This window comes from Alosa pseudoharengus, unplaced genomic scaffold (assembly GCF_046254945.1).
Source record: "Alosa pseudoharengus isolate Yale_2024_CS ecotype anadromous, Long Island Sound unplaced genomic scaffold, YU_APseudo_1.1 YU_APseudo_1.1_scf_9, whole genome shotgun sequence".
Lineage (NCBI taxonomy): Eukaryota > Metazoa > Chordata > Actinopteri > Clupeiformes > Clupeidae > Alosa > Alosa pseudoharengus.
This window is the reverse complement of record NW_027468881.1, coordinates 13,720,857-13,744,032: the sequence shown is the minus strand read 5'-3', so window position 1 is coordinate 13,744,032 and position 23,176 is coordinate 13,720,857. Positions and strand designations below refer to the sequence as shown.

At 45.8% G+C, this 23,176-nt stretch overlaps 1 protein-coding gene across 1 annotated transcript; it reads left to right on the top strand.

Annotated features, from left to right (window-relative positions):
* The first annotated feature begins 5,763 nt into the window (after positions 1 to 5,763).
* plekhn1 (pleckstrin homology domain containing, family N member 1) lies at positions 5,764 to 22,339 on the top strand. The gene is made up of 16 exons (XM_076276267.1): positions 5,764 to 6,046; positions 8,226 to 8,316; positions 10,362 to 10,523; positions 11,770 to 11,850; positions 12,407 to 12,497; positions 14,236 to 14,369; positions 14,894 to 15,046; positions 16,423 to 16,503; positions 16,627 to 16,702; positions 16,918 to 17,063; positions 17,241 to 17,393; positions 18,270 to 18,518; positions 18,791 to 18,964; positions 19,423 to 19,647; positions 20,033 to 20,093; positions 21,429 to 22,339. The coding sequence occupies exons 1-16, from the start codon at positions 5,973 to 5,975 to the stop codon at positions 21,617 to 21,619; spliced, it is 2,142 nt and encodes a 713-aa protein (XP_076132382.1). The 5' UTR covers positions 5,764 to 5,972; the 3' UTR covers positions 21,620 to 22,339.
* The last annotated feature ends 837 nt before the right edge of the window (positions 22,340 to 23,176 follow it).

Genomic DNA, 23,176 nt, shown 5'->3' with positions numbered 1-23,176 from the left:
TGTGAAGTTAGCACCCTGACGGAGGCTGGACAAACATGGCAGGGGTCGCCCCCCGCATGGATGCCTGGGTCCACTGCTGGGGCCGGTGGCTCTCCCAGGGTGACTCGCGCACACACACACAAACTGCAGTAAAAGCAAAGTAAGCATAGACACAGCACTGTAGCTGCCAGCCAGTGTTGGGGAGTAACGGAATACATGTACCGGCGTTACGTATTCAGAATACAAATTATGAGTAACTGTATTCCGATACAGTTACAAGTTAAATAGTTGGTATTTAGAATACAGTTACATTGTTGAAATCAATGGATTACATGACGATACTTTCCCCATTTCCCAGAAGCTCCTGAAAGCAATCTATGATCAAATTGTTTACATGTTTAAATCCAAGCCCCGCCGTCTTGCACTAGCCTAAAAACGCAGCCAGTGCGCATTATGGACGCGTCATCGGAGACCCTGAAATGACTGTTTGCACAGCAAATTAGGAGTAAAGTAAGTGGAGGTAACTCCTGTTCCTCACTGATCGTGGTTCCTGATGTCTGTTCAAAGGATATTTTCCCAAGTATTAATAGCTCAGGCTACTTCGGCCAATCGGTTACACAGTTTGCTAAACAAGCAAAGCCTAGTTCACGTGTTGATTTAGACCTACAATAAAACCAATCTCTAAAATAGGCACTGCATTCTAAGTTTTTTATTCTAACTTAAAATAGCTTTATGGATTATTATTTGTTCTAATTAGATCTACATTTACGTTTTAAAATTAATCATATGGTGCAGCCTCTGAATAATTATTCTTGCGAGTAGGCCTAGCATATTTTAACGTGCGTTTTTTGATTGTCATTACGCGATCACGTTCATTTTGAGAGCACTGATATACAGTTGCCTAGCCCATAGTGTTTACATTTACAAGTCATTTGCGTTCCACCTGTCATATGCGCCCCTCACTTGTACTGGGTTGATGCCACCGAAAAATCTCACAGGCACACCTTAATTATAATTTCTAGCTACGCCCTTAAAGTAGCCTATTTATTTTGTTTGTTTTAATTAGCCTAGTCGCCTGCTGTAGTTTTAGTGGTCACCTTGCCATTTTAAAGTTGTATCAGGTAGCTTAGTTGCCTTTACATTCTCCTATGTGGGTCTAACACTTTAGCCATTTGGAACAGAAGAACACACCAGAATAGGCCTGTTTAGTAGACCTAAGCAGGATTTGATGGCCGCATTCCTACACTTATAAAATGCAATTCAATGCGAAAGTAATCTAAGTATTCAGAATACGTTACTCAGATTAAGTAACGTAACGGAATACGTTACAGATTACATTTTTGGGCATGTATTCTGTATTCTGTAACGGAATACGTTTTGAAAGTAACCCTCCCAACACTGCTGCCAGCACATGAGCAATAAATTCCTTGTGAGAGGAAACATTGCAAAAACTATTCCTGATTACAAAATGATAAAAAGCACTCCAAGCTGTATTCACTCTTGATCTCATACAACAACTTATTAGTTATCCAACAGACCACTGCTTCATTAGTTTCAGTCTGACTCATGGAAACATAACAGGGAAAAAAAATCAAAAGTAGTCCTTGTGTTTCTTTGTCAGCCATTGATCAAGTGAATAAGAAGCCTGTTTATGTGAGACGGAAGCTCTGCGCGGAGGAAGGGCTGAGGGGCGAAGACCAAGCGCTTTCAGTCTGGAAACAATTCAGTGAGAGACCAGCTCAGGGGAAGCAGAGTCACATTCATAAAATGTTGTGGAGCTAAGTCATTGAATTGTGGTGTTGTTACTGGCCACTCATACTTCCATCCGGTTTCCTCTAACGCTCACGCATGGATGTGTGGGCGGAACTGGACCAAGGTCCTACCCTCACAATGCTGGACAAACACTCACACTTTATGACCACATCTGAGGGCCTGTTAGGGCTGACAAGGCTCATGTTGCTGCGCTTATGTGCTTGTAGAGTAAACTTATCGATCATAATGACTGCTATAAACGAAAGAATTATCCTTGTTAGAGGCAACAAATAAATCTTTTTTGGTTAGGCTACACTTTACTTTAATGTATCTACATAAGAGTGACATGACACTGTCATGAACTTGACATAAACATTATAAACAAGCTATAAACGTTTATGACATAACGCTTATGTCACTCGCTTCTGTCAAGTGTCATTCGGTTTTTGTTATGACAAGTTAGGGTTATTGCAGTGTCATGTCACTCTTGTTGATACCTTGTAAAGTGTTACCATTTTTTTTTGACCAGAACAAGATTGTTTTAAGTCATTGGATAAAGTCTAACATACCGACATGATGAGTCTCAGAAATTAGGATAGCTGGTAATTTTCTCAAATTCCATCAAAACTTGGGTGTATTGTGGCAGCAACACAATCCACTTCAATTCTCACCAGAGCCTCATTACACTGAAAGAATTGAGTGATTGGCCCCATTAATCACCGAGAAAACTTTCAAACAAACCTGCACAGCTCACCAAGCCAAAAAATCCAAGGTGATAATGCTCCTCTCTCTGCTGTCTGTGTGCAAATGTCAGATAATAGGGCCTTGATAGACAGTTAGCTGTCTTTTGTTTGCTACCTCTGGCACCACTGCAGTGATATCTGTTGATCTGACTGTCAGTGGGGGGAACATTCATGAATAACATGAGACCAGGCGGCAGACTGCTGGCACCTTCCTCGTCACAATTCAGCTATTTCGTAAAAACGTGTGCACCCAGCATATTTTCAGAAGTGAGATAAGTTCACTATGTAGATCCTTTAGTTCTGTTAATGTTAGTACACTTTTATTCATCATTTGCTACTGCAGTCATAGACAGAGGTGAAGTGAAATTAAAACTGTTTTTAATATTATCTATTTCCTGCTCCAATGTTTTTTGTTTTTTTTTGCTCCGCCAACACAGACCTAACCTGATGATCTTCCCAGCAGGAAATCAATCGAAATCTCTACAGGTGTTGACAAGAGCTGGGACGAGACAAACCGAAACCCAGGTGAGTTCAGATCAAACTTTCCCAGACAGGTCAAGGGTGATAGCTTTTCCCTGAATGACTCCCAGACTCCCAGCCTCACGTCAGAGAGAGAGGTAGAGAGGGAGCATAGAGTGACTCATCCACTATCCTGATGATGGTTATCTGCTGGGGTGTGTGTGGTGCGATTTTTCCATTGCACACTCTGCGCACACAGACCCCCCCCCCCCCCCCACACACACACACACTCTTCCCAGCCCACAGCCCGGCTGAGATGCCCAACGCTCCACATATGCGCATATCACTCACCGCCTGCTCGGTTTACGGCATACGCGATCTGGTGAGGTAAGAGAAAATGAGAGGGCTTCTCAGCTGCACGAACGGCCCCTGATCAAACAAAGACCCCCACTCAGCTTTTGGCCTCACGTACCCTCTCCTCAAGTCACCCACACACACACACACCACACACACACACAAACACCCCTACATCCTCCACACACACACCTCTTTCACATCTGTGACATTCCAAAGTGCTTGGTTATCACCTTGGAACCAAACTCAACATTCCTCGCAGCCCTCTCTGTGCTATAATTCAATCAGGTCAGAGCGAGCCGGCCATGGATGTGCACAGGGACAGAGAGAATAGGAAGCAGGGAGAGAGATGGTGGAATGTGGCAGTTGAGTGCCCCAGGCAGAATCCCTTCATCAGTCCTCCATATCCTGGTGCGGTGGGTAGCATCATCTGCAACAACGGTTACAAGAGCATGTTCCTCCTGGTTATTGTGGGAAATGACTGGTCTCTTGCCATGACACATATAACCTAAATCATCTTGAGATGCTTGTCAAAACAAAGGATCAACCCAGAATATTGCAACAGGTTTGGGTAGTGCATGTGGGCCTCTGTCAATCAAAACAACATGCAGGCACAGTCTCCTTCCTGGTATAAGTCCAAAATGGTCCAAAACGGTATAAGTCAGAGTTTTATTTTTAAAAGTTAAAGTGTAGTATCACAAACAAAACCTGTATAATTTGACAAAATAAATGAATATGTTAGGCAGGGCTTAAGATTCTCAGACACTATGTCGTAATTTAGGCATGAGCAGGATTGTTTAAGATTGGTAAACCTATTATGGATAACGGCTCTGAACATTTCTCATAACTTCAGGCATAGACATTTTCAGGCATAGACATTTTCCTTTAAAGCTTTAAACCCTGGGTTAGGTCCTAACAGACAATGTCTAGTCTTGGAACATAAATTCAAACACAAAAACAGACTAGGGGCACACACAGCAATTCCAAATAATTATTTACCAAATAATTATTTACATCACATCAAATCAAATCTACAGAAATATCCATGCATGGACACAACAGACAAGACAACCATACAGTTAATGTATGAAAAATGTATATAGGTCAACTCCACTCATTCTCTGGCCCGGCACTGAGCTGAGTAAGTTGACGTTGTGAATAACTTTGCATTTAAACGCCACTGGTGTGTTTTTGAGCCGGGGGCAGAGTGTGGTCACGAGCGGCCGCTTCAGATAAGGCCCTTGGCTGACCAGTTGTCTCCCTCCTCTTCTAATCGCATACAAGGAAGCGTTACTCCATAATTTGATTAGATAGATATCTTTAACATCTGCAAACAAAATGGGTTTGGCCTGGTGGTGGAGTAGCGTATTTTAAGCAAATAAGGCGAATACAGTGCTACGCCCAGCACAAACACAGCGCACAACTCCAGTGCTCATGCTGCTCTCTGGTATTATCACAAAATCTGCATGACAAAACAAAATGGCAGCACTTGATTGTGTGTGTGTGTGTGTGTGTGTGTGTGTGTGTGTGTGTGTGTGTGTGTGTGTGTGGAGGCTAAAAATACCCTGCCAGACACATTGTGTGCAGATACACACAGTTTGCTTTTTTCTGAAGAAGTCTGGGTGTTTCAAGTAGATGACGTGTTTTCTCATTTATCCTCATCGAAGCTACTGTGGTTGACACATTAATAAAAAACTCAGTTGTGGGTATTGCCACAGGTATTGAGAGTATAATAATCACCTTCCACCATTGGTGGTTCATAATGTGTTTCCCAAGAACTTCAACCCATCAAGACTTCCTGATTCACTTTCTTTTCCTTCTTGGGAAACTGAAAATTAATAGTTTTGCTCAGGTAGTTTCAACCAGTTGTGCGTCATAATGCATGCTGCTGTCCCATCCCCAAACCGTTTTGGTCTTTTTATTGGAATTGTTATTCTTGGCATCATTACAATGTAGACTTGCTTTACTCAGTGAAAGATGTGAAAATGGAGAAAATGAAAATAGAATGATTATTCCCAAAGTATTTAGAGTGACAATAAATAGAGTCTGTCCTGACGTAGTGAATGATATCATGTCCAGACATGCCTGTGTAAATCCCCAGATGACTCCAGTAGCCTCGGTTCGTACTTAACAGCCTTTCATGATGCTCTTCAAACATTCAAATGAGTCCCATTTGCCCGGTCGAAGGTGTGAAACATTGCACGGCAACAGACCCCCCGTCTTTGTTGTGAGGATTGATTTAACAGAAAGATCCCACGCAAGGTGTGAAGTGTGGGCCCCCAGTTCAACCCCCCCTTCTCTCTCTCTCGACTCCTGCCCTCACACACACACACACACACACACACACACACAGACACACACACACACACACAGACACACACACCTCAGCGCAAAGCCCCGCCCCTCTCTGGCTGCTGACACACTCCCAGAGGCAGGCTATACAACCCGTGGGCTGGCTGCCTTCCCCTTCAGTATCAGCCTCTCCGCGTCTGTGAGAGCAACACACACGCCGACAGAGACAGTCAGCCAGCCAGCCGGAGAGCCAAGGAGGCTCAGCTTGGATTACAACAGGAGCGTCACAGAGGGATATATAACACGCTTCCACTGAGAGACACACGCACACACGCACACACACACACAAGTACACAGAAGCAGTAGAAGCAGCGGAGACACAGAGAAGCCACCATGGGGACCAGCATGTCATGTGTTCCCCAGCACAACTTCAGGTTTTCCAGTAAGAGCTTCATCCGCAGGAACAGGTAGGGGCTGTCAGTCGTCTTGTGTGTGTGTGTGTGTGTGTGTGTGTGTTGGCCACCTGGCCCCCGAGAGCTCCCAGGAGAGAGTTATCAGTCTGAGAGCTCACTCAAATTCTGCTACTGCTGTGTTTATGGTTGATGTCTGAAGCCTACTGGCTTGGTGTCCCTATGGAGATGTGTTAGCTGTGTACTATTTTCATTAATTCTGTAAAGGGGTCTAGTTTTATGGGTCTCCTCAGAGTAGTATGTGTGTGTGTGTGTGTGTGTGTGTGTGTGTGTGTGTGGAGGGGTCGCCTTGGTGGGAGGAATGTGGCTATCGCCATAGTGGTCGCATCCCAGCGGAGGGGTTGACATTCTCATGTGTATCCTGGCAGTGGTGGTGAGACCCTGGAACTCGAGGGCCGTTTGTTCTCTTGGTGGTGTCTATCTGTCTTTGCTCATGGCACCTCTGAATGGACTGGGCTGCTGTGCTCTGAGGGGTTTTCATTTTAGGCACGAGAGTTTGTTTAGTCAAGTGGCCGTACAGTTTGGACTGTCCGTGAACATTCCAGAAGTTGATCTGCTTCCGAGAACTAGCCCTGTCATGCTTTACCTAAGGGAAGTTGTCATTTCTGACTCTGGGGTCAAGACAAGATTCATGGCAAGATTGCTCTGTACAATACTGTATCAATAATAAAAACAGATTTCATGGAGATTTGTACTTGTAGGTGTTTTAACAATTTCAAGAAGACTACACTGGCAATTTAAAATAAACTGGTTGTTAACTGTTTATATTTTGTTACTGATTAAGTCACTGATAAAGACAGCTTAACTCTCTCTTGAGACATGCTGGTTGTTTTGCATGCTTTTGGCATAATTTTAGCATGAATAGTGGAAGACAGAGTAATATCCTGGTAAATGTGTTTTCTTGTCTTTAACTGCGCTGTTCAGAGGTCACTGTGATTCCTGGGTTGACTTTCTTCGGTTGTAATAGAACCTCAGTGGCAGTCTGTTAGTTTGAAATCTGCCTCTCACAGGGCCACTCCGTTTCAAAAGAAAACACAGGGCAGAAGTCCAATATGTAACTTGGGCTCCTTTCTCACCTGGCCTCTCTCTCTCTCTCTCTCACACACACACACACACACACACACACACACACACACGCACACACAGATGCACACACACACACACACACACACACACACACACACGCACACACAGATGCACACACACACACACACACACACACACACACACATTCACACACACATTCACACAGATGCACACACAGAGAGACTCTGTGGGGGTTGCAGGTGAATTACTCTTCAGCACAGAACAATGACATCAGTGTTCTTAGTTCTCTGCCCCTCTCGCTCTCCCTCTCTCTCTCTCTCCCTCTCTCTCTCTCTCTCCCTCTCTCTCTCTTTCCCCCACCTCCAGGCCAAGACCTGTGAAACAAATGGCAAAGTCAATTGTGTTACTATGTTACAAGCATGTTGGACTGCAGCTACCTGTCTTAAGAGCATACTTCACCTATAGTTTGCATGGTTAGGATTCCACACGCCTTCATCACTAAACCAGAATGAATAATGCTGAAAATGTTTAACTGCAATCTGCAATCCCCCCCCCCCCCCAGTGAATGAGCCCAGTGTTGTTATGCTAATCACATTCAAATAGGGACCGGCTGACAGCAAGAGATGGGGATGATTCCGACCGTCTCACGCTGGACTTCCTCCCTTTTCAATGTGCAGGAAGGGCTTCATTATAGAGATCTGACACTAACGATTACAAATGGGGGTCACAGGGTGTCAACAGATGACATTCGAACCTTATTTTACTAGACAAGCGTCGGATTTGAAACATAAACTCTATTGTTCTCTGGAGTTAAATGGCCGGTGTGGAGGGTGTGGTAACAGGATTCTCACAATGGCCATCTTAACCAGTGTAAACTATAGGAGGAGACGAGTTGTATTTGGTTGGCATATGAAGCTATTCAGTGTCCCAAGTGTCTTAATACAGTTTAAAACCACAGACAGCTGACCGGCCCTACTGCTGTGCGCTCATAGAACGTTATGCTTAGATTCACCCTCTAAGCTCATCAATTGCACAAACCTGAAATCGTAATGCTCTAACAATGCTGCAGTGAGCTAGGAAGCCACAGGGATGACTTCATGCTAACAGATGTCTGGTTTTTCACATGCAGCAGCAAGCTGTTCCGCAAGAAGAACCCTGAGGTGGGCCAGGAGAAATCCAACAGCATCATCAACATCCTCTGTACAGTAACTCCCCGCAAGGTAAATGCGGCACACCCCCCCCCCCCCCCCCCCGAAATCATTGGGGGCCAAGCAGCGAAGCTGCGAAGGCACCCATTGTGTTTCTATGATTTCTTATTATTATTTAACATCTTTCTTCCCGAATGGGAGTCTATGGCAGCCCATAGAACCGTCTGGTAAAAAGTTGTGAAATTTGGCACACCGATTGGGGACAGTCCCATGTTTAAGTTCACCAAGTTTCATGTCAGCAGCTTGAGCACTCTAGCGCCACCAACAGGCCAAAGTTAGACATGCGTTCACGCACGTAACTTTTGACCCGTATGCCCGATTGTCAAAAATGAGGTATCGTTGGAATCCTTGGACCAAGCCGAGTTCAACGCACCCTATGACGTCATTTTCCGCCATGATGGATTTTCCGCCATATTGGATTTTAGTGAAAGTGAAACTAATCTTTCACAGGTCACACATTTTGTCCGATCGTCACCAAACTAGACACACATGATCTTCAGGCCATGCCTCATTAACGCATTGCTTTTTGTCTTCGGAACTAAAACCGTTCGCGCGTACCAGCCAATCAAAATTTGCGGCAAAGCCGCCAAACAGGAAGTGAGCTCATATCTCAGCAACCCATAAATCTATCATAACCAAACTTAGTACATGGACTCAGTACCCAATTAGGGGGACGCTCAAGAAATCTGGTGACCTTTGACCTCTAGGGGGCGCTGTAATTAAGAAACATGCCTTTTGGCCTGTAGCTGCTGTTGTAGTTAGAATTAAAATGCACTAGTGGTGTCTGGCAATACTGTTGGAGGTCCTTAGGTTGACCCAAGCCAACTTGTGATGTCATCATAATTGATTCGGCCGCCATATTGGATTTAATCAAAAACACGTACAAGTTTTCACAGGTCACAAATTTCAGCGGATCCTCACCAAAATTGGCAAAGACCATCTTCAGACCATGCCTTATCAGTGCCTTGCTTTTTGGAACAATTGACAGTAGCATGCGGCTGTAACAGCCAATCGAAACTTGCGGCGAAGCCGCCAAACAGGAAATGAGCTCATATCTCAGCAACCCTTGCATGTATCAAAGCCAAACTTGGTGCATGGACTCAGGACCCAATCAGGGGGACGCTCAAGGAATCTGGTGACCTTTGACCTCTAGGGGGCGCTATAATTAAGAAACATGCCTTTTGGCCTGTAGCTGCTGTTGTCCTTAGAATTAAAATGCACTAGTGGTTTCAGGTAATACTGTTGGAGGTCCTTAGGCTGACCCAGCACAACTTGTGATGTCATCATAATTGATTCGGCCGTCATGTTGGATTTAATCAAAAACATCAAAAAGTTTTCGCGGGTCGCAAATTTCATCTGATCTTCACCAACATTGGCACAGACCATCTTCAGACCATAACCTATCAATATATTGCTCTCTGGAACAATTGACAAAAGCATTCGCCCATAACAGCCAATCGAAATTGGTGGCGAAGCCGCCAAACAGGAAGTGAGCTCATATCTCAGCAACCCTGCCATGTATTATAACCACTTATATTAATAACTTATTACATATATTCATGACCCCATTAGGAGGACGCTCAAAAAATTTGGTGACCTTTGACCTGTAGGGGGTGCTGCAATTAGCAATATTGCATTTTGATGTGTAGTTGCTGATGTGTTATATCAATCTTTTATTTTTTGATGTGAAACTGATGACAACATGTTCCATCCAGTTAATTCTAATGCGTGCGTGCAAGGGCAGGGCAGGGCAGAACGGGGTGGGACGGGCTGGGGTGATTAGGTGGGGGGAGGGGCTGGCTGGCGGAGGCGGTGGCAATACTCAGCCCTGTTGATCCCGGGTGTCTGCTGAGTTCTATCTTGTCACCGTGGCTACTCCGGCCTATACTGCTTGGCCCCCTCATTGCTGCTTGCAGCTATATTTCTCCTTTGAATCTCTGTCATTTCCAAATACTTCCTATGTGCTGTCCACTGGCCATGTCCATTTGCTGTAACTCAGGAGTGAAACCTTTAATGTGCTGAACCTAATGTTTACAAATTCTCTTGACCAATCACAGGAGATGTCACCGAAGGACCTCCAGACGATAGACAATATAAAATGGGATCCCCCGTTCCCCTACGACCCCGCCAGCGGCTGGAAGAAGAGCAGCATCAACGTGAAGAACTATGGTCGCATGATCCACAGCTCCAGAGTGCGCTTCCGGTTCCTTCACTGCCAGGTAAGAAACCACCTGTTCCTGACTCTTTCCCACCCCAGTCCAGAACCAGCAACAACCCCCCAGGGCCCCAGAAACCACCAACTCAGCCAGTCGCCTTACTCATCCTGTTTACAGTGTGATGACTCCCAGGTGCAACCACCTGAACATGTAATCCTGGCTTCATCATTACTGGTAGCACTCGATTGGACTTTCTCTTGGTTCATGATGACTTGGTTTGAGTTAGTCACCCCTTTGTTTTGTTCGAACCCGAAACAAAACAAACAGGCGGTCACAGGATGTGGCTGTGGGAAGCTGAATTTGCGGCCGTGTGATGTGTCGCTGCTGATTAATGGAGCACTGGGGGAGCGCAGACGCAGTGCCGGGGTGTCCATGCTCTGCTGCTGTCAGAACACGCCGGGGGCCGGGAGGTGTTGAGCAACTCCGTCGTGTTCTGACAGCCGCCTGAGGGAGCGCGTCTCTCTGATGCAGATAGGGAAGGCTCAGTGGCTCTGGAGCGTGGGAATCAGCTATCCACCTGATGCCATGTGCCGATGTTTGGAGAGACAGAGAGAGAGAGAGAGAGAGAGAGAGAGAGAGAGAGAGAGAGAGAGAGAAAGAGAGAGAGATTCAGCCTGAAAACAATGCAGGGTGAAGTCATAGTGGGGAACATATTGTTTTCTAACCAGGCCCATGACAATACATGCCCAGAGAGGAAGTGTTTCCTCACACTTGCAGTACAAAGAGTTGACATTGTTGTTGCCCACCAAAAGAGCTCAGAGGTTGCGATATCAGATTAAAGGAAGTGAGCGGCCAATTATAAATCACTGTCTGCCCTCTTTAACTTGAAAGAGTTTGCTAACCATTCACACTTATTTGCATGGGGCAGTTCACACATCATCATTTAATAACTTAAGTCAACCATCGGGTGTCAATCACAAGGTGTGTCCTGTATGGAAATTGGATTGAAATGAGAGAAAGATTAAAATGGGCAGAATTATAAATAGATTAGTGCGTATGTGTGCCTTGTGAGATTTCAAACCGATCCAGATGAGTGTGGCATGGGTGGATACATTGGTAGATTACTTGTGTTTATTCAGTGTGTGTGTGTGTGTGGTGTGTGTGTGTGTGTGTGTGTGTGTGTGTGTGTGTGTGTGTGTGTGTGTGTGTGTGTGTGTGTGTGTGTGTGGAGGGAATTGTGTGGAATAGCACATAGTCAGCACAAAATGCCTTGCTTAATGTTATTTTCTCTCCCCCCATCCACACACAGGATGTGCATGATTGCTTCCTGGACCTCTTTCAGACTCACCTACATTTTGTGTCCAACAGCGGCAGCGGACTCACCTACCAGGTGAGCTCACAATCACCTCAAACACTTAATCATCCTTTTTTTAGTACCAGTGTTATGACAAGACGCACAACCACAGTGCACAATTCAGGTCATTAAAAACATGACACAGGTCTTTGTCTGTGGGAAATATAATATCTGAATAATCATGATGCAACATACAATAACCATCTTTCTATGCCAACCCTTCCGGAGGCTGTAAACACCCTTTGCAGCACACACACTTGCAGTAAAGTCTCTAGGCATTAATCACAGATTTTATTTGTGTAGGCAAACATTATGCAGTACATTGAAAGAGAGGTGGGTCAGCAGTAGATTAGTAAACGTCAGTGATTATGGTTTATTGTATTTGACATTAACAACATGAATGAGTCTGTCTGACTGTGTTTGGGAGGGGACTTGTACTGCACAGCCTATCTTACAGAAGAAGAAACAGAAAACTTAATTTAACTTGACCTCAAAAAGAAAAGTACTTCAATGTGAAGTGATGTAGTGTGGTACACAGTACTTGAAACACTTGTTCATCTTGGACAATCTTGTGTTTGTTTTGTGTCTGCAGGGGACTCTCCCACTGAAGGAGCTCACCCTGCGCAAAGTACAGAGTCGCAGCAGCTACAACGAACCACAGGAATTCGCATTCCAGATAAATGGTAAGCAAGGCCTCCTGCTACGTGCGGGCAGAGCTCTCCTGATAGCCAGACAATAGCTGCTTGTTCTGATTGATGCAGATAACGTGGCTCTAAATGGATTACCAGCATGATTCGTTTTCTGTTTATTTAAAAATGTTGGCAGAGAAATAAATCCCAAAGCGCTAATTTTAATCCTAAACTGTTGCTCGGAACAGAGGTTTATCGATGGAATTGAGCCTGTAGTCTTGCTCTGACTTGCATTATCCAACAAACAGTCTGTATCACTGGCCAGACCTAGCAATATCTTTTGCTAAATCCCTGAGATTGCTTTCATCCCCATAGTCTGAGCAGGCCATGGGTATCCAGGCACAGGCCTAGATAGTCTAGGAAGAGTATAAGCTCAAAAGTCACGCTATTTACAACCTTCGCTGCTTCCTATGTTGAGACATTCCAGTGATTCAAAAAGTACCACGACCTCCCTCACCCTTTCCCACCCCAAGACTAACTAGAGGAGCCTCCATTTGCCCGCGGTCAAAGAGGGGTGAAACTCTCCCTCAAGCCCCCCCTTGTTATTTGACAGGTGCAGCCGAAGCCGCTCAGCTGTCGAGCGGAGCGGACACTGCGTAGGCCTCTCCATGTCATGGCGAAGCCATTATGCATTCCAAGACCCGGGCCAGCTTAACAGTCCACTGTTTGCGCTTCATGTTTGTCCTTTCTTTTTTTTCTCTTTCTTTTTCTTTGCGCTTGTGGTCAACCTGAACTTTCAGGAATATTTCAGCTATGAGTAAGACGATTGCACAGGTCAGATGAAAAGCGCCACGTTCCACACTGTATTCCCAGAATGCCTGCTTAGACTTATGTGTCAGGTAGGAATCTGGTCTTAGAGAAATAAGGGGAAGAAGACACCCATTTCCCCCATGTGTGGAGCAATGGGCCTGGAGCTTTTTTCTGTTCCAGTAATTCCCCTGGGGAAACATCCCCTTCAAACTGGTGTGAAAGGTAGTTAACCTTGTCATCACGAAACCACTTAACTTCCTCCTCAGCCCTCAACACCAAGAGTTATCTCAACTTGAAAAAGTTATTTTAAAGAAACACACACAGAGGATCTGCACAAGTAGTGAAAGGCCAACAGGCTATGCCCATAAAACATTTACAATCTGTTAACATATTATTGGTTTTCAGAGTGTTCGCCATACTGTGGGAAAAAGTGCCACCATCAAAAGCATGCTTTATCGGCACCTAAAATGAAAGACTGGTATGACAGGCTTACAAGCAGGCCTGTATACTTATCAAGCAGGCCAGCATACTTGTGAGAAAAGATAACACTGCCCAGTCAGAGACTTTACCATCAGTGACAAAGCTGGGCAGGAGAGGGAGAAATATCTGCACTGATATCTCTGGTATGTAGGGTTGATAACGGGACTTTCCCTGTTCCTGAATGTTCTCAAGGTGCAGCTTCAGTACAGGAAAGGTCAATTTCTTTGCAATATGATGTTCTGTGAAGATTCCTCCAAGTTGACTCATCTACAAGAGAAATAAAACATATCACCCCCCTATTCAACAGTTAAGATAGAAAAAAAACGTTACAAGGTTAAGTGTTGTGAAACTTTCCAAACTTCTATTTAAGATGTCTGTTGGAAAAAAAAGCGAGGTAATCCTAAATCAAACAAACTGTCATCTGCACGGTAGGAGGGCCACGTGGTATTTTCTCCAGTGGCGACCCCTTAACCCTGACTGTGACCCCTGTGATCTTTTGTAGGTGTCAGCCTGAACCCCATCATTGTGTATTGCGCCAACCAGAAGGAGATGGACAACTGGTTTGGGCTACTGAAAAACCAGATTGAGGCTAACGGAGGAACCGCTATCACGACTGAGACCTACTCAGACTTCAAGGTAACGTGGAGAGAGGCAGGAAAGATAGCACTGCTTTATCTGTCCGTGGCACCTTTGAACTGATTCCTGTGGGCTTTAGAGAGGGAAGGATTGTGAGTAGTTGTAATAACAGGAAGTCTTCACTTAAGCCGTGGTGAGTAATTTGGGTCAGTTGTCTTTGCCTGGGGATTTTTCACTGGGAGGGGCTGGGATTGGGTCAGTCTGAGCAGCCACATCAGAAAAGGAAACATTTCCGCTCACTGTCCACACCCGCCCCAAAGCTGCGAACGCTGAGGTTTACCTCACAAAAACAGGCTCTTGAACCAACTAATCCTATCATTAGTGTCTTATTTGTTTTACCCAGGTTTAACTGACCACACTCAGAGGTCAATTGCAAAACAGTGCACATGAGTTCAACATAACAGTAACTGCTCCAGACTATGTAGTCATGTTACCGAAAACAGTATACTATATGTAAGGGACAGTCATGATGATAATTTACCTGCCATGCTGTTAATCACAAGGTGTCATCCTTCCTCTCTTAGACCCAGACGGAGGAAGATGGCGGCGAAGGGAGAGAGGAGCTCAGGAACTCCATCAGCAACGAACCCATCTACGAGTGGGAAGGCTCCCAGAGAGAGAGCCTTGGGCCCATCGTCTATGTGACCAAAGTCAAGATCCAGCACCTGCCTTGCCAGGTAAGAGTAACACCTTTGTCTTTTTCTGATTGAGTATGTTGTCTCGAAATGGCCGATGATGCATAACAAATGAGTCCTTAGTCAGCGGCTGCTGCTTCTTCTACTGCTACCTAACAGTTTAATTTTTCCCACTTAAATTGAGTCATGTGTCTGGTCTCTGTTGTGAGTATGTCGACCCCAGGAGACTTAAGGAATATTACCGTAACTTCCTGGTGCCTGGCATGACACACGGCTGTTATCAAACAGTGGGGATTTTAAAAGTGGAAAGATAAACAGATGAGTGAACTATGAGGGGGCCTCTCATATCTGAGTTCACATAGCATAATTGTTGCGCAACTCAACAATTTTACGTCAGCTTGCCAAGAGCAGTGTGTGTCTAAACAGTGTGAGTGGGTCCACTCTCTCTCTCTTCTTTACAAAGGGAAAAAAAGAAAATTCCATGAGGCGTCAAAAGCATGTTTTTTTCTCCACATCCTCATTGTTTATTGGCATTCCACTCAAAGTCCTGGAAAATATAGCTGACCACATAAGTACGGTCAAAATGGCTTCCGCTCAGGGAAATGGAAACCTCCAAACATTTATTTGTAAAGGGAGTTGAAATCTTTGTGTGCACATTTGTGTGTGTGTGTGTGTGTGTGTGTGTGTGTGTGTGTGTGCGTGCGTATGTGTGTGCATGTGTGTGTGTGTGTGTGTCTGTTTGTCTGTCTATGTGTCAGTGATGTGTGAAGGAGCTTGTGTAGAGGGTGTGTAAACCAGTTGCCTCGCTCACGCAGCGACTTGACTCACCTCACAGCTGTTTGTTGTCAGACACACCCACATAGGTCTACAGGGCGACACACCCCTCTCTCTCAGTGCATGTCAGTCAGCCAGGCTGCATTTCTCATGGCCAAAGATACAGTCTATCTCTGAGTGGACATCCTTGGTAGACTGTACTCTGTACTGTGTACTGCATACACTATAGGCCGGCGGTGCATGAGAATGCACGGTGGTAACCGGTGGTAACACGGTGGTTTTATGCCATGTACCTGTCTGCAGGTGGACCCAATCATAAGCTTGTCCTTAACACTATGAGCACCCTTTTGTGCTTGTATCATCCAATGAAACAGATCCAAATGGATATAATAGAGTATATGATACTTAACTGTATTACTTTTAATTGGTTTAATGAACCATTGTTTAATGTAAACATGGTTGCACAGAATGCCACTAGGCCGGCTCCTTTGTCATGACTTTCAACTGGTCCCAACTTGATCCTGGTTCGCTTCCAAAATCTGCCACAAGCGCTTTCTCACCAGTATTCCCACCAGTGTCATGTCTGAAGCAAACATTTGTCAAACCTTGTATTCAAATGAACATTTCTGTTTGTTTTCACACAGGACAAGAGTGACCGACTCCTGGTCATGTACCCCGACACACTAATCTTCCTGTCCGGGGAAAACAACCGGCTCTTCTACAAGGTACAAAACTGCATCTCTCATGGCCTACACAGGATTGAGCTCCTTTCTTGGGCACCCTTCATTTCTCAGGGTATTCATTGCATTCGGTGGGAGTGTTTCTAACATCATCGCTTTTTATTGCAGGGGAAACTTTCCCTGAACATGATCACGGTCACCACACCCTGTCAAGAGGTCAAGCCCAACACATTCATGATCGAAGGTAAGCCAGACACTGGTCAACCGCACATTAAATATAGCAAGAAAGAAATAGAAATTTCAGGTGATCAAACGAAACCAGGATGACGTGTGTCAGTACAGTATCCACTTTCCCAAGCGTGATGCAAAACGCTATTTTGGATGTGGAGCTCCCCCTTTGCTCTGTTTGCGGCATTGAGACACTTACATGACCTTCCCACTTGTTGATCTCGTTGCCAGGCAAGCTCATCAACCCCATCATCGTCTCATGCCCGGACAAGACAGAGTTTCATGACTGGATCGAGCATTTCAAATCGGCAGATGTGCCCATCCTTAGCCCCCCTCCCCCTGTCTATGACATCATCTACACTCCAACCCAGAGAGAGGTACTGTGCCATCCCTCCACCAAGTTACTCTTCCCTCTCTTTCTCTCTCTTCCTCCCTTTTCTCTGTGTCTCTTTTGTTCTTTTTGATGGTGAAATATCTTATTGTGATTTGAAACATGTCTGGTGTTGTTGATTGAGATTCTGTATTTAATGCTGTGTACGCCCTGTCATTATCAGGCTCCAGACTTCGACAGGTGGAGCAACACAAGCCACAGCCGTGGCCCGACCGAGGCGCTGAGGCTGTCGCACAGCGGCCGCGGCTCCCACGAGCTGCCCTTTCCCAGCGGAGAGGATAATCCCCTGTCCCCCGGTTACACGGAGCCCCTCTGTGTGAGTTTAACATCTTATCTCGCCGCTGCCGCCCTAACGAGAGGGGGAGCAGGAGAATGTGCTGATGCCCCCGAAACGATAAAAAAGAGCCAAGGGAGCTCAGAGAACAAGCACGCTTTCTCTCTCTCTCTCTTTCTCTCTCTCTCTCTCTCTCTCTCTCTCTCTATCTGTGTGTGTGTAAATATATCTGTGTTTGTGTGTGTGCCCACAAGTGTACGTGAGGTTGTGTTTGTCTGAGCTGTCTCCCTTTCTGTGAGGTCTTGGCATCAGTGGCGGTGTTTGTTTTTAAACAGAAGAGCTGCCTGACTTTCAGGAAGGAGTGGAGATGTTAATAATTAACTGCGGTCCAGTCTAAGCCTTTATTGTTTTCCCGCACAAAGTTTTGTCACGAGTTCTGAAGAGCACTTCAGCTCAGTTCTGAGGAGTACTTCAGCTCTTACTTATACTTAACAAAGTCAAATATTGTAACTTCTTATAACTCTCTGATACATATTGTTTTATTTGGCACAGTCACACCAAAGTGGATGCCCCTGAACTCTTTCAGATATTTGTGTGATGTAGTAATCAGTTGCACCCACGATCACTGCACTGATGGCAAAAATCCCTTTGAAGTTCTGTGGTCATATCATATGGTGCCCTCCTTTCTCTGTTGATATCACTGAAAAAGGGAATGCCAATTAGTTTACAGCAGATGGATCCATGCCCAGGAGCATGTTTAGCGAGAGTGGATTCTAATTATCTCTGCTGCAGGATAGCACCAGGTCCTGCAGATCCAATTAAACTGCCCTTCACCTTGGCCTTGTCCTGCTGTATCTGTTGAGCTGGTGCTAACAGCACCGACTCACAAGGTCTCTCTGTTCTCCTCTCCCTCTGTAGTACTCCTCCAGCCGGCCCCCATCCGCCGAGACTCAGTACTCCGCCCGCCTGGGTAGCCGTAGCAACAGCGTGTCGTCTCACGTGCGGCCCCAGCCGGACCTTCGCCCGCTGTCCTCGCGCTACTCCTCGCCGCTGCGGTCCTCCTACCTCTCGTCCGAGGTTCCCCCGTCGCCCGTCTACAACATGCCCTACACTTCCGTCACCCGCAACGGACCCATTCAGCGCGTCGAGAAGGCCCCTCTCATTAAGGTAAGGCCCGTGCCAGTTGTCATGTCACACGAAGACAGGTGAGCACTTGAACTTGAGTCATTGCTCTTATGTAAAGAGGATCCCTTTAAATCAAGGGGGTCATCATCACAGCTTTCAGTCTTTATTAGCAGTCCAACCGGTTTGCCACACAATACACTGGGAGTGGAGGAGTTGAGGATTTACCCTTAAGACAGTGAAGAATGACTCCTTTAAAAGGCTCGTCTGTAAGGCGAGACGCTGTTTACTGAAGTGCTTCTCTCTTCTGTCCGCAGTCCAACAGCTGGAGCACGCCACAGTCCTCCATCAAGTTCCACCACCACCAGCCCAGCTACCCCCAGCGGCACTCGGACATGTGCGGCCCCCTCCGAAAGCCCCTGTCGCCCCTCTACGATGACCCCACCACACCCGGCGGGTACCCCCCGCAGGGGAGCCATGTTAATCCGGCGGTAAGTGGGTCAGGACACCGGATCTATGGATCTCGCTTTACACACTGCCGCGCTGAGCCCCACAGCCACCCAACACCTCGAAAACAGGGACCAGAGATCTGACGCAGGACGTCTGTCTCTCTCTCTCTCTCTCTAAGGGCCCCAGCGCCCCTGATTACTAATTGATTGATCCGCCTGCATAATTAAGAGCTTTCCCATGCTGAAAGGTCGGGGGAGCGGGCCAAGTGAATCACCTCTCTGTTAATCCAGAGGACACCCAACCACAGCAGTGTGCGCTACTTCAGTAGCATGATTTACAAAACACAATACAAGCAGTTAATCTCAAGCACCAGACATGTTAGATTAAATCAAACGGCATAAACAAGTTTTTTTTTTTTTCCTCATGTATTATTTAATTCATTTTAACGTAACGTAACGTCATCTGACTGACGACATCCTCTTCCCTCTTTGTCTAGCAGCAGTCTTCCTGGCACAGCTCATCGGAGAAGCAGTGTCCGCCCATGCTGCCCGCAAACTTCCGCCTGCGCACTCCGCCCATGGGCCGGAGGACCAGGGGCAGCCTGGCCCCGGAGCAGGACGCGGGGGTCAGCCAGTGGGGGTCCGAACAGCATGTCGAGGCCGTCTCCAGACTCAAGATGCTGCCCGTGCCCAACACAGTGCCCGAGCACAGCAGCCTGACACAGGTGAGGACCCCCCCCCCAACACACACACACACACACACACACACACCTCCCTCTCCCCCCTCGGGATGGGTTGCATATCATGGTTTAGTATATCAGATACACTCAGATATACTAAAGCAGAGCTGGAGAAAGGTTAGGCACAGAAACTGAATATCCTGCCAAGAATCCTGCTCCTCCAAGTTCTCTTAGCCAGCAGAACCTCGATGCATCTCACAGTAGCTAACACCCACGGTTCCTCAGGTTGCTAATGAGCAAATCTGCAGTAGATGACATGGAATACCCTAGACTGCTATTTTCTGAATCTAGAACTCACCTCTGCATCCAGAACACTACCATAAGATATTCTTGAAGCAGGCTGTTATTAACTTTTGTTCTCCTTTCACAGCGAACGTTTACATCCTGCGCTACCATGGAGACCAAGCAGATCTCATACGGCTACTCCCCAGGTGAGAATGCGAGGAATGTGACAGTTTTAGTGTCGAAGTCACAATGGTGCATTCAAGTGCTATTAAACCGGGTAACTCAATACACGGTGCACAAGTTGTGTGACCGCTTGAGTACAAAAGCAAGTTCAAATGCCACCGACTTAATAAAGTGTGGGGGAATAGGATATGATAATATCAGGTTCTTGCCCCTGTCAGTGACTTGTTATAATGTTATAATGGATGGCCACTTACTGTACTGTATGTTTGAGTGAACTTAATTCACTCAAACAGAAGTGACATACTGGTGTCATAGATCTCATGGTTAAATGAGTTGCCAGTGAAAATGATCTGTGTGGTGACAATTCCCAGAGCATGTGTGTAGAGCTCAGTCTAAGACATAGACCAGTCAGGATAGTTTTAGAATGACCTTTCCATGCACATGTACAGTACACAAACACACACACAAACACTCTCCCGCAGGCACACACACACACACACACACAATACGTACAAGCACAATACGTACAAACACACATGCACACATGTATACAGCATGCGGTAATGAAAGTGTCAGGGTGTCAGGAATCCCCCCCCCCCCACACTCTCTCTCTCTGTCTCACACACACACATACACAGATGCGCAGACTTCATGGAAAGTGTGAGGGTGTCGTCTCTCTCCCCCCACCCCTGAACATGAGGCAGAGTCAGCACTGGGCCTCTTGCGGTGTGTGTGTGTGTGTGTGTGTGGGGGGGGGGGGGCAGGGTCGTGCGGCGGAGCAGCAGATGTGTGTGTGAAATTGAGCTCTGGCCCACTCTGGCCGCTCCGCCGCCCTCCCCTCGGCTGTGAAGTGCAGGTGTCGTGTGAGAGGGGAAGCCTCGTGCAGGACAGGATTACTGCCGCCCGTGATTTAGAGAGCACAACTGCAGTAGCCCAGGCCACTGTTGGCTTGGCCCCACATTAAAACATCAGAGTTCAACAGACAGGCAAAGCCCTGTGCTTCAGCAGCAGAGCCACACTCTAGTATTTACACTAGTATGCCAGACATAGGCAGGAGATGTGTTGTTGGGTGAAATATTGTATTGAGACAGATCTGTGGTTTTACATTGCAGTGTATGACGAAGGGAATTTATTGCTATTTTACTTTCATTCTGACTGCAAAATGCAGAGAAAGCTTGGCCCAGGCATGTCGTACCACAGGTTTAGATGCCTTCACAAAGCATGGCAAAAATGGTCTGGAACAGGGCCAGACCAATCATCATTGCTCAGTGTTGGCAAGACAGATTTTACTTGACATTGCAATTATGAAGTTGAAGCTGACAAGTCCGTCATTTTCCCCCCTTCTTCCACCCCCACAGATGAGAACTGCTACCTTGAGCCTGCCGAGCCGGACGACCAGGAGCTGGACTATGATAACATTTGGGAATATAACTGCCACAACGTAATGATTCAGCCCCGGTCTGGAATTCTGCCACATCGGACAGTGATGGACTTTGGTGCCCCGGGCCTCAGCACTGCCATGGCAACACAGGCGGCGAGATGGTCGTAATAAAAGCAACAATGGGGGCAGACTCCCGCCTGGACTTGCGCTGCATAGCAGACTAATCCCAGCCGGCCAGGGCGTCCACTCTGTCAAAGCACCAGCGTCCGGCTGCAAAGGGCCCACGGTCCCCTATCTCTCTCCAGACTCCTATCCAAACGGCAGTCTGTCAGTGCCAGCACATGTTCACAGCTCGAGCCCATCTTTCAAACTCTGTGTCATGTTTATGATAGGAACACCTCAAGGCTGTACGTAGACATGGGCGCCACTGTACTAAAAATGATTTTGCCGTAGCCTACTTCAACAGGTGTTGATCATGTAAATACTCATCCTGAGCGCTTCAGATGTTCTTTTTATTCTCAGTGGCATTTGTCACTGCACTGTTGTATTTTTTGTCAGGGGTTATTGCTGATATTCTTACATTTTGTAAAGATGTTTATTTATAAATATAAGTATGCTGAGGCTTTTGTTATTTGATTATGTATTACGAATTTGTAGACCCAGACAGACCCCACTGATGTCCTCTTCTTATCAGTCAAGATAGCATTCCTTTACAGGATATAAAAGTTAGCTATTTTGTGTTTACAAGACATTGTGACTGCCTATCAAAAACTGTAGCATTTTGAATTTGTAACTCTATCATAATTATGTTGCGTGGGTTGCTACTTTTGTTTGTTTGTAAGTTTGTTGTGTTCTCTATTTATTTTTAATAAAATTTTGTTTAAAGTACTGCTGTTGTAGTGATGTTGTTGATAAGACATGAAGTGGACCTAAAATTCCTCAATGCCTTTCACAGCCAATTGTACACTAACACAGGCTTGTAGCGCCATCTGTTGGCAAACATTATTCATTGCAAGAACTATCATCCAAGTAGTTCACACTAAACACACTTGAGCCATAAAACTACTACTACTACCCACATCCGTAGAGGGGAAAGGGTAGTTTAATTGGGTCTATCTGTATGTGTGTGTTCACTCACATGACTTAAAAAGTACTGGTCCAATTAAGACTGGTCCAATTAAGAATTTCATTGAATTAAGGTTGAGGGTCTTCATTTCACATTTTGTAAACAGTGTTTTGTATAAACATTGCCACGTTTTATATAAGTAAATATACTACAATAGCCTATATGTTGCAGTCCTAAGTGAAGCTCTTTCTTTAAATGTTTCTCTTGAGTATATGAACAAAACAAATATAAATAAACAATACATGAAGCTATGGAACAATACACCAAGCTCGGAAAATAAATGGAATCATCATTCCGGGCATTGTTAGTGGGGTAATTTACTTGTCACTTGATAGCGCTAACTCAACCAATGTTCGGGGGGGGGGGGGGGGGGATGGTGGGGGGGGGGGGCTGAATCTGGCTGATTATGATTTTTTGTGCTTGCATACTACTAACCCCCTCTGAATCTTTTTATTTTATTTTTATTAATACACAGCAATAACTGCCCTCAAACACAGAGGACATCGTGGATCATTGACCTCAAAATAAGGATACTGTAGTCTGTAGACGGCCCTGTGTGATGTGATGTTTTTTCATGGTCTTGTGTTGCCCTCTTCTGG